The sequence below is a fragment of the Filicampus tigris genome, chromosome 1 (genome assembly GCF_054856515.1).
Source record: "Filicampus tigris isolate MCC_2025a chromosome 1, RoL_Ftig_1.0, whole genome shotgun sequence".
Classification (NCBI taxonomy): Eukaryota; Metazoa; Chordata; class Actinopteri; order Syngnathiformes; family Syngnathidae; genus Filicampus; species Filicampus tigris.
In genome coordinates this window covers 15359041-15375576 of record NC_141217.1, presented here as the reverse complement: position 1 = coordinate 15375576, position 16536 = coordinate 15359041, and the positions used below count along the sequence as shown (strand labels likewise).

Below are 16536 nucleotides of genomic sequence, written 5' to 3'. Positions count from 1 at the left end.
CACCCACAGCATATTGTTTTTGCTCAATTGCAGAAGCTATATTTTCTGCAAATTTCATCACTGCTCGAGATGTTGATCGCTTATTTCTGAAGCCATACTGGTGGTCATTTAGTAACTCATATTTTTCAACATAGGCATCTAGTTTTTCGACAAAAAGTATTTTAGAAAACTGAGGTAACAAAGAAACAGGTCTGTAATTTGACACAATATGCTTATCACCGTTTTTATCAATTGGAATCACTTTTGCTATTTTCATTTTATCAGGAAAAATACCTGTTAAAAAAGATTTGTTACAAATATAGGTCAATGGTTCAATCACACAATTAGTCACTTCTTTTATAAGTGTCATATCAACATTATTAGTATCAGTTGATTTTTTGTTCTTAAACTTTCTAACAACTTCCAGCACATCACTCAAACAGACTCCTCCAAGAAACATAGAATTACAATTATTAAAAACACAATCAAACTTTGGAACTTCATCTTTCGCCAAGTCAATCGAACTTGCCAAACTCTGACCTATATTGAAAGAAAATCATTAAATTCATTAACGATCTCCACTTTATCATAATGATAGAATTGTCTTTTTTAACAATGTTAGTTGGAAAATTTCTATTAAGGCGATTTTAAATTAGCTCATTGAGAACACTCCAAGTAGCCTTGATGGTTTTTTTTATATCTTTGCAGTAACTGGACATAATAATCATTCTTTTATTGTCTCAAAATCTATTTTTATATTTCTTATACTTGTCTTCCTTTCCCTTTGTTCGATATTTCATAAATTCCCTATATAGCCTATTTTTCTTTTTACAAGCTTTTTTCAAACCTTTTGTTAACCATGGTTTCCCCTTTTACATCGACTTTTTCTACATTCTTTAAAAGGACAGTGTCCGTCATAGATTGTAACAAATGTTTCCAAAAATGCATTGTATGAATCATTAGTGTCCTCTACATAAACGTCTTGCCCATCATGATTCATAAGTTCCACTTTTAAAGCCATAATTACATCTGGTGATTTTACTCTGCTTAATTTATAAGTCTGTTTTTCAATTTTTTACATTAATTTATCATCCATTTCTAACAAAGTAAAAACTGGTAAATGGTCACTTACATCAATCACTAATAATCCACTTTATATCTTCCCATTAGTTAAATTTACATTTGCACTCTCCTTAGTTATTCTGCTAAGTTTTAATATTAATGGATAAAAACTCAAACTGAACATAATATTAATCAATTCTGCAGTCTTCGTATGATTATTAGATTTCAACAAATCAATATTGAAATCACCACAAACAAAAATCACCTCGTCGTTGTGTTTTTCATATAATTCAGAAATCTTCAAATTAAATTGGTCAATGCAGGACCCAGGTGTTCTATAAACACAACTAATTATCATATTTTTTGCTCTTTTAGTCATAAGTTCAATAGTAACACATTCCATTAAATTGTCAAAAACAGTTGTCATACCACCAATAATCCTGCATTTAAACTCAAGACATCACAAAGCAACACCCCCACCCCTTTTGTTAATCCTGTTTTGCACAAACATTTCATAGCCATCTAATCCGTCCTGCAACTCTTTATCATCACTCAGCCAAGTCTTTGAAACTGCAATTACATTACATTTTTGCTGAAATTGCTGAAGATAATCTTTTATTTTTGAAAGGTTACTATAAAGACTTCTGCAGTTAATATGGAAAATTGAAAGCCCCTTTGTTTCAAAACTGAAAATTTCCTCAGAATAATACCCACACTTCAAATTCATATTATGCTAGAAGTGGGTCCCTGGATCAATGTCATTTTCTACTTCGTAAAACATATGGTCTTGAAAACCAAAAGATGTGAAATCTGTATGCTCACACATTCTCTTTCTAGCTAATTTAAAATAAATTTACCAAAAGAAAAGAAACTCAACATTTATATGCAACTCCTCTTCTTCAACATAATCTTCATTTCATTTATGGTATATATCGATCCAGATCCGTAATGTCTCTAATAGCTATAACTTTAGCCTGTTCTGGTGTGTCTTGAATCCATTTCTCCGTCTTCAGAATTCTTGCTTGTCGTGCAACTTCAGCATTTCTCCTTTTGAGATGTTCATTGACATAAACTCCTGTGCCCTTAAGTTTTCTTCTCGCAAGCTTTAACACCTCAATTTTATGCTTTCTACTCACAAAGTGTTTGATTTGTTGTTGTATTTTAATGGTAAGGTGTGGCGGGCAGCTATATTGTTACTGTCTAAAGGAATGTCTTTTTCGTTGAAAAACGTTATCACTTGCTGCTCAAGTGAATGCAGTTCACCTCTTGGTGCATCCTCCCCAATGCTTGTCGCCTGCTGTGATCCGAGCATAGGTGAGGTGGGTCGTCTCAAGGCCGGAAATAACCAAGTCATCCATTCTCGTGTGCTGCTCCAAATCATCCACTCTTCTTTCCAGATCTTCAATCTTCTTGTCCTTCCCTTTGAACACAACTTTCAATTGTCGCACTTCCTCAATTAGCTCAAGGAGGCTCACCTGTTGTTTCACCACCTTGCTAAGTTCCTCTGAAATGAAACTCAGAGACTTCTTAACTTCTTCCATGTCCTCTGCCAACTTCTTTGTTGCCATGCTGTGATTTGTTTGTCCAGGCGAGGAGGTCGGGAGTCAAGTTGTGGTTGCTTCCAAATGTTCAAATAATGTTTCCTAATGTCCAAATAATGCTTTCAGATAATGCTGAGCTTAAAAAACCTTATCTGACCGAGGCCTGCTTGCATGCTTAGCTCTTCGTCCACCCACACACACACACACACACATAATGCACCAAACTGAACACAAAGCTGATACACTTGACTTATTCTCTAGGCACCAATAGATGAACAAAGTTATATTTATATTTGTAATAGATAAATGATCATCTCTAGATAACTTCCTGCGGCACCCGGATGATCTCTTACGGCACACTAGTTGGGAATCCCTCTTCTAAACAGCAACCATTCATGATGCTTCTCCGCACGTTTCGAATAATTAGTGGTGACAACAAAACCTGAACTACAACCCCGCAAGGGAAATACTACATTCAGGCTACCACACGGCAATATTTATCTTCATGTACAAAAGCAAACAGACACATATCATGTGTGTGCTTGAGTTGAACATCTGTGTTTGTTTATGGTGTCAAGCGAGAGCAGAGGTCAAAACGTCAGGCAGGTGTGTATTTGACAGCAGATGTAGTGGCCCAGCCCCATGATACACAAGCAGTAGTGGACACACATTCTCCTCCTCGCGAAAAAACAAGTCAAAAAGCAACAAGAGAGGTTTGGTGTGTCAGGTCTCACGCCGCTGGGAAGATATGCACAGTATGTATTACAAGGATGTGTGTATTTGGCACATGAGCGCAGACTGAGCAAATTCAACTATCCACACAGTCCAGTATCTGCTCTTCCTCAGACTGGCACGATGACGGCACCGAGTGTGACAGCGCAACTACAGTAAGTCAGAGACGTTCTTTTTAGGCCTCCGCATCGCTGACATTTCAAAGCGTGCTACATTTCTCAGCCTCGCTCTCTGACTCACACGTTCAACCAAGGAATTCTCAGAAACACAGCTTTAGAAGAGCACACATAGCTAAGTCAAACATGTATGTGTGTTAGCTCCCGTCACTGTACTATGACATTATACACGCATGCAAAACTTACTTAAAGTATTTGTGACTCCAAACTCCAACGGTAGGGAGACCTCCACAATGTGACGAGATCCAATACATCATTTCAGTATCTCTGACATGTTTTTGGTTGTGGTTCGCTGTATTGTAGCACAACATCATACAGGTATTTTAGTCATTTAGTCCGGCCGATAATTCAATATCAATACGCATCGCAAAAGACACGTGATCGATATCAATAGAAAATGCCTTCGATAAAATGTTCGCTCGAAAAAAATCAGAAAGCAAACCCCGAGCGCGGCATTGTGTGTGTTGCAAGTAGTGTGGAGCCGCCTCCAAATATGAAGGAGATACACCAACGAAGACAAAGTCGCTAAACCAACAAAGAAGCATTCAAACCAACAAAGAAGAAACAGCTAAACCAACGACGAAGAAGTACACGTACTCACGCGAAACGAGAGAGTGGCGTAACTTTGTTCGAATAAATGAACAGTCAGTTCAGTAAAACTCTTACAAAAAAGATTATATTGTGCACACTAACCCGATTAAAAACCTCCGGATGGAGACGTGTTGTACAGGTCGAGGAGTTTCCTGTCTTTGACGTGCTAGCGCTTGCATGTCCGACCCTCGGAATCAAGTCAAAATCAGGTAAGTACAAAGTAAAATATGAATGGACTATGGCAATAATAAGTCCGTTAAAAAGATAAAGCAGCCCCAAGACAGTTGGTCAACGCTAATGCATGCACGGCAAGAGAATATTAGTTCACTACACTTACATTGTATGAACACTGAATGAAGGTTAATGTAATCAACAATACTGCTTTAGGGTAGCATCATTCTAAAAATCCATCTAATCTAAAATAAATATTTACAATGCACTACGATGCACAACTTTGTCGATTAAATTACATAACAATGTACACTATTTTTTTTAAATTATTTTAAATAGGTTAAAACAATAATCATCAATATTGACTGATTTGTAAGACTGTAATATTGTGAGACATTTTTAGCCATTTCGCCAAGCCCTACTAAACACGTTATGTTTAAAAAGGTGCTTATTTAATCTTTATATTGACCAGTTCATTTGAATTTTTCATAGCTGCACTGACTTCTTATTAAAGATTGAGTATTATATTCTCTCTGTCCTGTGAAAAACACTTATGTCTCTTATTTTTCAATTTTCTTATTTTTACATGACTGTTGTTTCCGCGTCACAGATATCGCATTACCGTGAAATGTTTTTTTTTTCCAAAATTGGACATAAGTGTTTCTTATAGGACAGCAACAATATATTAGAATAAAATGACCTAAATTCACTCTGTTTTTCTCCAGGTCCTTATTTTCAATAGAAAAAAACCCCAATATATATATAAATCTCGACCAATATGAAATACATACATTGTGATGTACTTTTCACTTAGCTACTGGAGAGGCTCTAACCTTTGTGAATGACTCTTAACATGATACCAAACACTTTGTCACCGCTACAAACGCCAACCATACTAATGCTAGCCCAAAACTGAACATCTTTGTAAAATCCGAATATTTTTTATAGTGCTGTTGCATTGCATCTCATTAGATGTGCATTTGCCCTAAATGAAGAGGATGCTAAGAGTCCGGTATATCAAAGCAACAAGAAGCACTTGATGCAAAGCCAGCAACTAGTGTGATTCAAAATCCGACTGAAGGAGCAAGAGGGCCCTCACAGCACAATGTCTGTGCTTGAGTTCACTCTAAAAGCGCATTCAGCCAACCACGGGGCAGGTCGGAAAGGGAAACAATGGCGTAATCTCTGTTTCCAAGCCACTGTTTTTGTCTCACTGCGATGCTTTTCCACTCAGCCCATTTCGTTCAATAGCAATCTCCCAAGTCTCTCTTATCTATCGCGTATAAAGGACACGCTACAACCATTAGTGAGAGAGAAGAGAGTATCTTGATGGCTGCTATGCCCCAGAAGAGCACTATTAGTTATAAAAACAGCTGTAAACGGGCGACTTTTTTGTCTGTAGTCTTGACACTGTGCATCAGTCATAAAAAGTATGTCTTGGAAAACGTGGCAACAACCAAAGAAGCAGTTGTGCGTTTTGGAGCTACAGGAACACACATGCGCACATATGCACTTGTGACCAGATAAAAGGTGTCTGCTTTGCTCTTACCCAAGTGTTGTCATAGTAACGATGGTGTACCAGAAGGAGGCTGGGATGCTGGTGAATTTACTGGAGCTTGAACCCTTCTCTGCGTAGAACATGACGGTAGCAAATATAATTATGGCCATAGTGAGGGAGAAGAGCAGGAATCCCAGCTCTGAGGCGCAGCTCTTTAGCGTGTAGCCCAGGATGCGAAGGCCCTGCGAGTGGCGGGAGAACTTAAAGATGCGGAAGACTCTGAAAACCCGGAGCGTCACAAATGCGCCGCTCACGTCCTCGTTATCAGTCATCACCAGGCCGATGTAGTAGGGCAAGATGGCCACCACGTCAATGATGCTCATCACCGACCTCATGAAGCGGTAGCGGCTCGGTGCGGCAAATAAGCGCATCAGGTATTCCACGGTGAAGATCATGACGCACGCCGTGTCCATGCAGAAGAAGGCCACCGTGTAACGCTCGCCGCACGGCACTTCCTTCATGTTGAGCGACGAGCCACAGGGCACCGTCTCCACCACGTTGGTGATGACGGAGACTGCGATGAAGAAGCCGGTGACGTAGTAGAAGACAAGGGCCATGGTGGAAGTGTGAGGGTTCTCAAAAGCCCGCCACATGGTCTCCCTGAAAGTCATGTTGGGCAGTTTAGCGTCCTTGTTGTCCTCTTGGTCATCCATCAGACGCTCGGCATTCTCCCTCTTCCTGTCCTTGTACTCTTCGTAGCAGCAGTCGCCGATGATCTCGGGGACGATGCCGAAGAAAGCCAACTCTTCATCATAGGAGGAGATGCACTCATAGCGAGGGTAGTGGAGCTTGCCGGTGCGGTAGAAGTTGAGCACGCTGCGAAACACATCGGGATCCCGGTCGAAGAAGTACTCTTTGGTCTCTTCGTTGTAGAAGAACTCCTTCTCGGAGCTCCCCAGCAGGGTGTCGGGATAGCGGTCCAGTGTGTTCCTCCAGGTTTGGAAGCGCCGTCCACTAACGTTGAGAATGATTAACTCATCCTGACGCTTGTTCTTTTCGGTTGGCGCCACTGGCATGGGCAGATTAGCCACAGGCATCCAGCCAATGGCTGCCGCCCGGGCAAAGGGGAGCCACGCCGCCACTCCCGCTGCCATCCTATCTCCGACCTCGGGTGTAGGGGGGAACAAATCCTGCACCTTCACAACCAGCTTGACTTCAACTCATTCACCAACTAGAAGAAGAGAGAAAGCACAGCAGTGTAGGGGTGAGGGAGGGAGGAAGGTGGGGATGGGGGGATTCAAATATGTTAGCGTTACTTCATAACTTTTCAAGTGGAAAAACTATAACACACTTTTTGAGGGAGTGAGATAAAACTGAATCACATTTAAGATAAAACAAAACCAATACCAGGCTTTAGTGTAATATATGAGAAGATCAATAAATGTAAAAGGTTTTTCCATCATTAACGTGAGCTAAAACCTGTGCAACTTAATGGATATCTTTTAAAATCCTAGAAGTCAAAACAAACAACGGCAATAATGTTGTTGCACAAGTGTACACACCCTCATAACCGGGATGTGGCTGTGTTCAGAACCAAGCAATCACATTCAATTCTCAAACTGTTAAATGGGAGTCGGCTCACACTGTGTTCACTCAAAGTGCATCCAACCCCCCCCTAAAAAAAAAAAAAACCTTCAGGTATTCCAGTAGGTCCTTCACTGACATTTTTGTAGTTACATTTTACAGCACAAGCCATAGTCCACAATGTGCTTCCACAACATCATAGAGATCTCATTGCTCAAAGGTTAGTAAGTAAGGAGAAGGGTACAAAAGAATTTATGAGGCATTAAATATACTGTGGGACACAGCGAAGACAGTCATTACCAAGTCCAGAAAATATGTTCACATTACCAAGAACAGGACGTCCCTCCAAAATTGATCAACAAAAGGAAGAAAACTGGAGGCTGCCAAGAGGATGACAGCAACAATGAAGGAGCTGCAGGAATTTCTGGCAAGTACTGGCTGTTTATTACATGTGACAACAATCTAGTCTAATTCTCTGAACTATGGGATCTGGTGGCATCTAACTAAGAAAAAATAAAACATACTTGAAATCTACCAAATGAATGTTGGAAAAAGATGTTATGTTCCAAGAGTAAACCGAGACTAATCTTTTTGGTGCAGACACAACACTACTCATTACTAAAAAAACACTGTAACTTGCATAAAGCATGTTAGTGCCAGCATTATGCTTTTGAGCTTTTTTTTTTTTTTTTTTTTAAAGATGGAATTGGGGCCTTCGTCAAGATGGAGAAAAATATGAGCATTTCCAAATACCAAATAATGTGAGCACAAAACCTACAGGCTTCTGCTAGTCACAAAAAAGCCTACTAGAACATCTAAACGTTATTGGAGGTTAATCAGTGGTACTATAAATGATGGCACCTGCATTTAACACAAGCTTGAAATTGACTGGTAAATTCAGAGCACAGCCACATCCTCGGTTATAAAAGGGCGCGTGCACTTATGAAACCACATTGTCTCCGTTGTTTATTTTTACTTTCGTTTGAGGAAGTTCCCGGGGAGCTCGTTTACCTGACGGTTGAAGAGAAACACTTGTGGCTAAAGCCAAACTGTTTTAGTGTTTTTAGTACTTAAGGTAACTGGATTTTACACCCTATTATAGGTAACCTTAATTGTGGAATATATATTTATATATTACAAATGGCATTTTAACAGGGTGTGTAGACTTTTTACATCCACTGTATGAGTTACAATTAAGAAGCAGCTGTTCAGACTACAGCTTTCTGCATTTTCTCCATGCATACTCACTATTGAGTTTCTCACTCTGAGGCTAACTAAGCAAGAGGTTCACCCAAACCTGTTGAGTTTCACCGGTAAATGCACATTAAAACGAACCCAGATGGATTAAAATTGGTAACTAATAGTGAATTCTCAATACTATAGGTCGTAATGCCAATAAGTTATTGCTGACCAGTTGCCTAAAAAGCTCTCCACACATATTCAAAAAAGACGCAGGTTGACCACTTCACACATCTACATGGCAACTCACCGATCGGAAATTCTCCATCCAAAAAAGGCGACCTTCTTCCACTGCAGTTTAGTTCCGTTTAAGTCGTATTGTATTCTTTTCTTCCCTTAAAAGGCGTGTCTGTTAAATGACCAGTAGTGAAGTGAAAACAGGGGCGATGTCACCGTGAGAAAACGGCGCAGTAAAGAATCGACGAGTGGACGTAGCACAGCTTGGTGAGCTGACTTTCCATCCTGCTAAGCCGAGGGATGGGAGAGCGCGCCGCCGGAGAGACGCTCGCTCTTCGGCTTCTCGACGTGAGCGGAGCCGCGAGACCGACGCGAGTAGGAGGAGGAGGAGGAGGAGGAGCGCTCCAAGCCTCCCTCTTTCTCTCTCTCTCTCGCCCTCGTTCTACAGCGCTCAAAAAATGGCAATCTATGAGAGACATCACTCTGATTCATGTGGCGGGGTCCATTGATGAACCAAAAGCACTTATTTTGAATCATCACAGTTACTTTCCACATCAACTACAAACGCTTCTAATAATTCTCGATAACATTAGGGCCCTCAATTGCTCGGAATGATATTGAATGTGCTGCATTTGTTTTACTTTCTGGTTGAATGTCATTGCTCAAAGTGCTGGAAAAAATGGGTACACTCGATAAGTAAGCTTCCACAAAAATAAAACATTACAGATTTTTATTTTATCATTATTATTATTATTATTATTATTATTATTATTATTATTATTATTGTTTGCATACTTCTGTGTTTATAATCCAAAATGTTCCTTGGTGTGTGTACTATGTAGCCTGCATATTTATTTATTTATTTATTCATTTATATACATGGCCGGTGGTAGTATTTTGTTGTGTGCCACAGAAAATATTGATTCTGAAATTGAACTCAAAAATATACAGGGGTGTACTTCAATAGCTGTATCAGACAGAATATCCAAGCAATTGATGTTTTATCTGACATGAATTTACCATTTAATACACCTATTTGGTGCTTAAGTTGCCTTATAGTAATTGTAATCATTAGCCCTTGGTGGTACGGGGTAAATATTCACCTCCTGTAGCCCCATTATGAAGAAGAAAGAAAGATATTAAGTGATGACCTGACATGACATACATACGTTTACAGTGACATCATAGGAAACAGTACACCAGGCACCACACACATACCGTTTCCCATCCCTGACAATAGAGAAATATTGAACAGAGTGAGAGACGGGGACAATTAAAAGGCAGTCAAGAGTTTTGAAATATATGTACAGTATCTATATTTATATGGACAGCATAAATATTATATAGTTAATAATGACAAAGTTGTTTCACTCATCTCCGTTGTTGCATTTGTGTTTCCGGCTTGTATGAGTGCAATAGCCAGCCTCGACTGCCTCATTTAGTGTATACTGTAGTTTTTGTTCCAAATCAATTGTGGTGGTGTACTGCACATAGGCAAAAATGGCAGACCCAAAAGCAGACCTGATTTACATTTCATCTAGGTAAGCTGATTAAAAACTGGGTGTGGTTGAAATTCAGATATACTCATAACCTTGGTCATGGTACAACTAGCCTAAAGGCGAGCCTTATGCCATAATTTATACATGAGCAAACCTACCACTGAGTGGTTTGAATTACAATCTGTTAGGCTATGGTAGATAATTCTCTGTTATTCAACAAAGAGAAGACTGATTGATTGAGCTTGACATTTCTGTTGCTCAGATTACTGGCCCCGATGTGATTCTTTGACAGTGAAATGAATAGTGCGGTAAAGAGCTGACCTTAACAACATGGCTTGCCATTATCTTTTGCCAAATTACCAGTACTCCAAAACAATCCATCCAAACATTTGATACTATACATGCCTGTGGGAAAATGGCTTCCACAGTGCGATGATGGAGGTTTGGTTCCTAGTCTTTGACGTTTGTTCTCTGTCAACAGGCAGTCTTGACTCCTTCTCTGCACAATTGTTTACACTGGATCGATTTGGAATATTTTGAAGTAAAATCAAAAGGATATGGCCTAAAAACTCCAATAACATCATTTTGTCTTCGTTTCAGTTCAAGTCAGCGTTCGTCACTCAAGTTTTACCACCTGCAGGTATCCTGTTGCGTTTTGTTTACAAACATTTTGAATCGTCCTGTGAGGTCACAATAAAATGTGCAGTTAATCCTCTTGCCTCCTTCAGTTGTTGACAGCTAATGCCACTTCATGATTATACTTGATTATCAGACATGACACTTATTATCATCATCAGCTGTCAATCATGCTGATCAGTTCAGCTTGCTCACTGGCCTTTGTTTTCTCCGTTGCGTCTGTGATGAGATGTGATTGAACTACACCAATCAGTGTTGGAGTTAGACATTGTGATTGACTGCAGACCGGTCCAGGTTGTAACCAATGTACTTTTCACATGAACATATAAAAGATCAGGAGAAGGTTGGCGGTTTCCATCCTCATTTCACGGCACCGATCTTTGGACCACCATTTCTTTATTTGCATTTAACGGGAATGAGAAGAGCCGTTTTGATTGTCCATAACTAAACTCAGTTGTGATCACTCCCACAGTGGTGCAGTCCCCCCTCTCTCAAATCAGCTCGATCATGATGTGAAACGTTAGTTGGAACTGAGAATTATTAGCCTCTTTGTCGCTTGACCAGATCATGATTTAATTTGAAGGAACTTTAGAGTCAAACCAAATATATTTATTTTCAAGAATATGTTCTTTGCAAGCCCACTAGTTGAAACGAGGCATTTTGATAAATATTGCGTTTGTGGAATAAGAGTTAATCCACCTGTTTTTAACCATCTCTGGGGGCGGACATTTTGTCATTTCTGTCGACTGAAAATGACATCACAACTGCTCAGGGCTCAGGTAACTACCAATCACGGCTGACCTGTTTTCTGAAGCCGTGATTGGTGGTTACCAGAGCCCTGAGCAATTGTGATGTAATTTTCAGTCGACAGAAATGACAAAATGTGCCAGAGCTGGCTAAAAGCGGGTGGATTTTGCTGCTTAACTCATATTCTACAAACGCAATAAAGTATTAATCAGAATGCCGCGTTTGAACTAGTGGGACTGCTGGGAACATATTCTTGGAAAAAAATATGTTTGGGTTGATTCCCACATTAAGCAAGAATCTTTTTTTTTTACATGACTATTTGCAAGCCTGCTTGGATGTCAATAACATGTTCAATATCTAGTAGCTGTACTACAACACGACACTATTTTTTTCTGTATGATAGAACATAATAGACTGCACAATGTCACAATCTTATGAATGCTGCAGTAAAAGCAGACGTGTGCATGATCTGTGCCTTTTCTTTTCTCCCCTTAGTCTCTGTCTGCATATCATCTCAACATTAGGGGGACTCATGAAGGCAAAAAAACACAAGTGGAAAAATATTATCTCTACACAGAATCAGCATTGGCTTTACATTTGGAGACCCTTCCATATCAGTGACTTCTCTGACCTAAAATATGTTCCTCTGGTTAAAAGAAAAATAGCTTTCTACAGAAATTCTCAGAAAATCTGTAAAGTGGAGCCAACTTCAAATATACTTCTGTTTTCAGGAAACCTGGTAACGTATCCCAACTTTTTGTTCATATTGTGCTGAAATATTTATCAGTCAAGCACCCCAAGGTCATGGATGCTAAACCTCATAATAATAATAATAATAATAGTTTTGCTTGTGTGAGAATGTGGTCATTTGTATTCATACTTTGTGTCAGAGTCTCTCACTTGTCACATTATTCAGTGCTTCGCATGACAAAATGCAGACCTAATTGAGTCAACTGGGATATTAACACTCCGCAGTGCTGTCCATAATCAATAGCGTTGGTGTTCCCGGCTCTCCATATACTGTATATGTATGATAATGCGGTATATATGACCAATTTTCTTAAAGGGACGATGGCCAAGTTTTCACTAACAAGTTCATTTTATATATTTTTTGATCAGGAAAATGAAAAGAGATGTCATTTTCTATTTTATCAATAGATTTGGGAGAAATTAGGAAATAAGTGACTCCATGAATAACGCCCCTTGTTAATGAGGAGAATGGCCGCGCCCCCTAGCGTTCTATCCCTGTTCGGCCGGAGTCACGGGAGTAACCGATTCCAAATTCTCCATTGGAAATCATTGTACTTTCATTGCTTATAACGTCCAAAAACGGTGATCAGTTGGCACCAAAATTTATGTGGACATCTCTACGAATGCCCACTTCAACATATCAAAAGGATTTACCTCTGGCTGATTTATATGAGGATGAGGAAATGTGGAAGTGAGCAGAGCTACATAGCCTGGGACCACACTGCTTCTTTGCTTAAAAAAACAAACAAACAAAAGAAACACACTGCTTCTATGCTGATCACAGTTAGGACAAGTGAGGCATTTAACACCAGTCAGGATATTTACAGAGACTGAAGTCGAAATGAGTAGACGTGCACATTTATTTGGATGAGGAATGGCCTCATTTTCTCGACCGACAACACGCCGTCCAATTTGAAACGTAAACAGCCGAAAAGGTACGTTCCAATGTGGCCACACTCGGTTGTGGGGTCAGCCTCGCTGGAACTTTTTGTTCGCTGAACATTGACGCTTGTTCCATGAGGGCTTGTCTCACTCTCTGGCGGCTCTCTGTCTGACGACGCACACGACTGCTTGGGAGGCAACCCCGCGACTTGAAGATCGACGCAGGCTGGACGCAGAGTAAGGAGCTAATGTTGTTGTGCTAACACCTTTTGTTTTAATGTCCTGAAGCTAGTTGTTGCTATTAGCCGTCCCATTATCCTACCTTTAGCCGGAGAGGGAAGAGGGGGGCGTAAAGCTCCGATCTGCCTGCCACTGCAATCCAGCGTCTATCTCCTGAAAGTTGACACAAGTTTAGCGTCGCTAAATGTCCGAAATATAACCAGTCGGGGTTCGTGTGCGCATTCATGCACTTGTCCGCTTCAGCTTGTGAAAGTGGAGGAGCAATCGCCACGGTATTTTTGATTTTGTGGAGGTGATCATGATGAGATCACGTTTTATGACAATAAATCCAAACTATTGTGCAGAACACTTTTACACTTTCACAGGTTGAAGTGGACAAGAGTAGTAATATGCGCCGTTTTAGACAACAGAACTGACAAAGCGAGCAATATTACCACGCTTGGCGCCCTCCCGTGACATGGACAGCTGAGACGGAAAACATAACATAAGCCACGCCCCAAAAAGGGACGGGGAAATTTGTCGTAAACCTAATCACAAAAAAACCCCTTAAATCACTACAGAGTCTTTTGAGGTGGGCATTTTAGTACTAATGTCATTTTTACATGCAAACCTATTATATAAGTGCCCATGTAAAGCTCACCCAAGTGTTCTTTAAGTTTTGTCTGTGACAGGGTCACACACATAAATCCTTATAACAGATACAAATACCGCATTAAAACTGACCTTTTCAACTGATGAGTTTGTAACTATTTTTAATAATTCAAATGTCACTGAATAACAAGGTGGGTGGAATTTCATGGTCAGCAGGTCACTGTAATTGCCAGAAGACATGTGACAGTGTCAGTGATGACAGTGATATTCAAATTCTAAATGCTTTCGGTCTTGCTGCCTGCGGCAACTGTCACACTGACAAAACATCAAAATGAAAAGTTTCTTAAACACTCTCCACTTGGCTTAGTTTCATTTATTTTTTATTATGCAAATTTTAATCCCTAAAGCAAAATTCACACATTTTCAACCAGCTACATCGATCATGTCTGCCTGCTTTTTGACGTCCTAAACACATTGAAAAATTGATCTGCGAGCACAGTGAGTTTATCATGTATTTTCCCCTGAAATCACGCTCCAGTGATTTCACAATAAGATTAAACTTGGAACGTAAATCATCGGTAAAATTGTTTTACATTATCATGTGCATACACTGCTTCAGCACACCCTTAGCAGGTACATCCGTCTCAAGCTTCCTGGCATTATGTTTAATGTAATCTGCAAGTTTATTCCTTATTACCGATGCCGTAACGCTTGAATCTACAAAGTTAATGCCGCTCCCCACTTGATTATGTTTGTGTAGATTTGCATTGAATAAATTCCACTCCAGCTAAGTTCAAAGCAAAATCTTGGGGCTCTCTTTAATATTTGGAGTGGATTTTGAATGCATCATCCCTCTAAAATTTCTCTCAACAGTGCTGCATGTAGCATGTAGCTAGTGAGATATTCACTGAGCATTGCTACTGACAAACAAGAAGTGAGGCTCTCTTGCATTCATTTTTGACATTTTAAGCTTTGGGTTTATTCATTTGTTCATCGGGTTCTTAGAGGCTGCAGTTAACTCTGAAGTTGCACACAACTTGTCTTGGTTTGTTTTTGTATATTGGGACTGAAATGGTCTTCCAAGGGTTTATTTAGTTTCTAACTGTAGTGGAGTTTATTCTCCATGTGTCTCATATTGATCTGGCAGGCCTTCACTCTACTGTTCGGGGAGGCATTGGCTCAGGGGGGCGGGTTATAGATGTGCTTCTGGCCCCCTTCCAGCCCACAAAAGTTACAGTGACAAGTGAAATTCAGATTTTTTGTCTTTTTCACTCCTAAATGGTACAATTTGATTATAGCAGGGTAAAGAACAAAATGAAAACACGTGTGACGATCAATTAAAAAAAAAATCCTGCTTGGGTGCTATACGGTGCTATGGTGTCCAAACATAATAAGAAACTGAATTGGTGCAAACAGCAAAACAGACATAAAGTATGCTTTAAAGTACTCGAATGTAATTTATTGACAAAGTTATTTCTTGATGACAGAGAAATACTGAAAGACATCGGCAATTTCCACAAATGCACACGTCTGTGCACACAAGAATGCTTTCCTATTTGTGAGGCCAAACTTTTTGTTTCACAAAGTGAATAAAAGCATCGCTCATATCATTTCCCAGAGTCTGACTCATCACTAGATGCTTAAGTAAGATTAATAAGGCGTTCAGTTTCCATTCCTGGGCTCGTCTGCGTCCAGTGATGGAAAATATGCAATCAAGCTGACAGTAAATAAGATCAGACCAAATATTTGTGCGGGTATTTAGCCAAGAAAATTTATGCGTCAGAAAAAGAGCAAGATACAAATCTTTGGTTTGGTCTTTGACAATTTTGTCCATCCAAGTAGGTCATTATTCATGGGCATTACAAAGCAGCAATTTACTGATTTAAGCTAAGCCAATCTATTTCCAAAGCCGGGACTTCTTTTTGTGCTTAATTGGAAGGGAAACAGTTTGAATGGTTGTTAAGCACCTGAACTTCATCCTAATGATGAGGTTGAGATGTAATCACGGAAGGTTAACGAGGGTGTGTTACATTAATCAAGGCACATGAACAAGCTTTGAATCAAAATTGATGGATTTTATTGTCTTATCTCTTCTGTTGGTATGACAAATGGGTGAAAATAATAAAGAGAGACATTTACAAATGCTTTGCTTCACATGTATTCCTCACTCTGCATGCGTTGGTATGCTAATGCATTTTTTTAACCATCCTTCATTATCAGTTTTCATCAGCGTTTTTCCTGTATGTATGTCATGTTTGGTCTGTGTTGGTTTGGGGTTTTGTGTTCTCAGTGTTTCTGTGTCTGTCTCGTCAGTGATTATTGTGTCCACCTATGTGCATTTCACTCCCTAGTGTTGGCCAATCAGCTCCCTCCTACCTTGTGTCTCTTGTCCAGGTGTTTCTTGTTGCCTCCTCAGTGTGCTTGTATTTAAGTTGCTAGTT

The 16536-nt window shown here is 39.8% G+C and overlaps 1 protein-coding gene across 1 annotated transcript in view; it reads right to left on the bottom strand.

Annotated features, from left to right (window-relative positions):
* Positions 1-9109, bottom strand: part of kcnd3 (potassium voltage-gated channel, Shal-related subfamily, member 3) — a 103177-nt gene extending 94068 nt beyond the window's left edge. Inside the window, exons 1-2 of the mRNA XM_086054106.1 lie at positions 8824-9109; positions 5802-6981 (exon numbers count right to left, since the gene is read on the bottom strand). Of these exons, the coding sequence (XP_085910232.1) occupies positions 5802-6904 (1103 nt within the window). The 5' untranslated portion in view covers positions 6905-6981; positions 8824-9109. The remainder of the gene's footprint in view (positions 1-5801; positions 6982-8823) is intronic.
* Positions 9110-16536: the final 7427 nt, after the last annotated feature.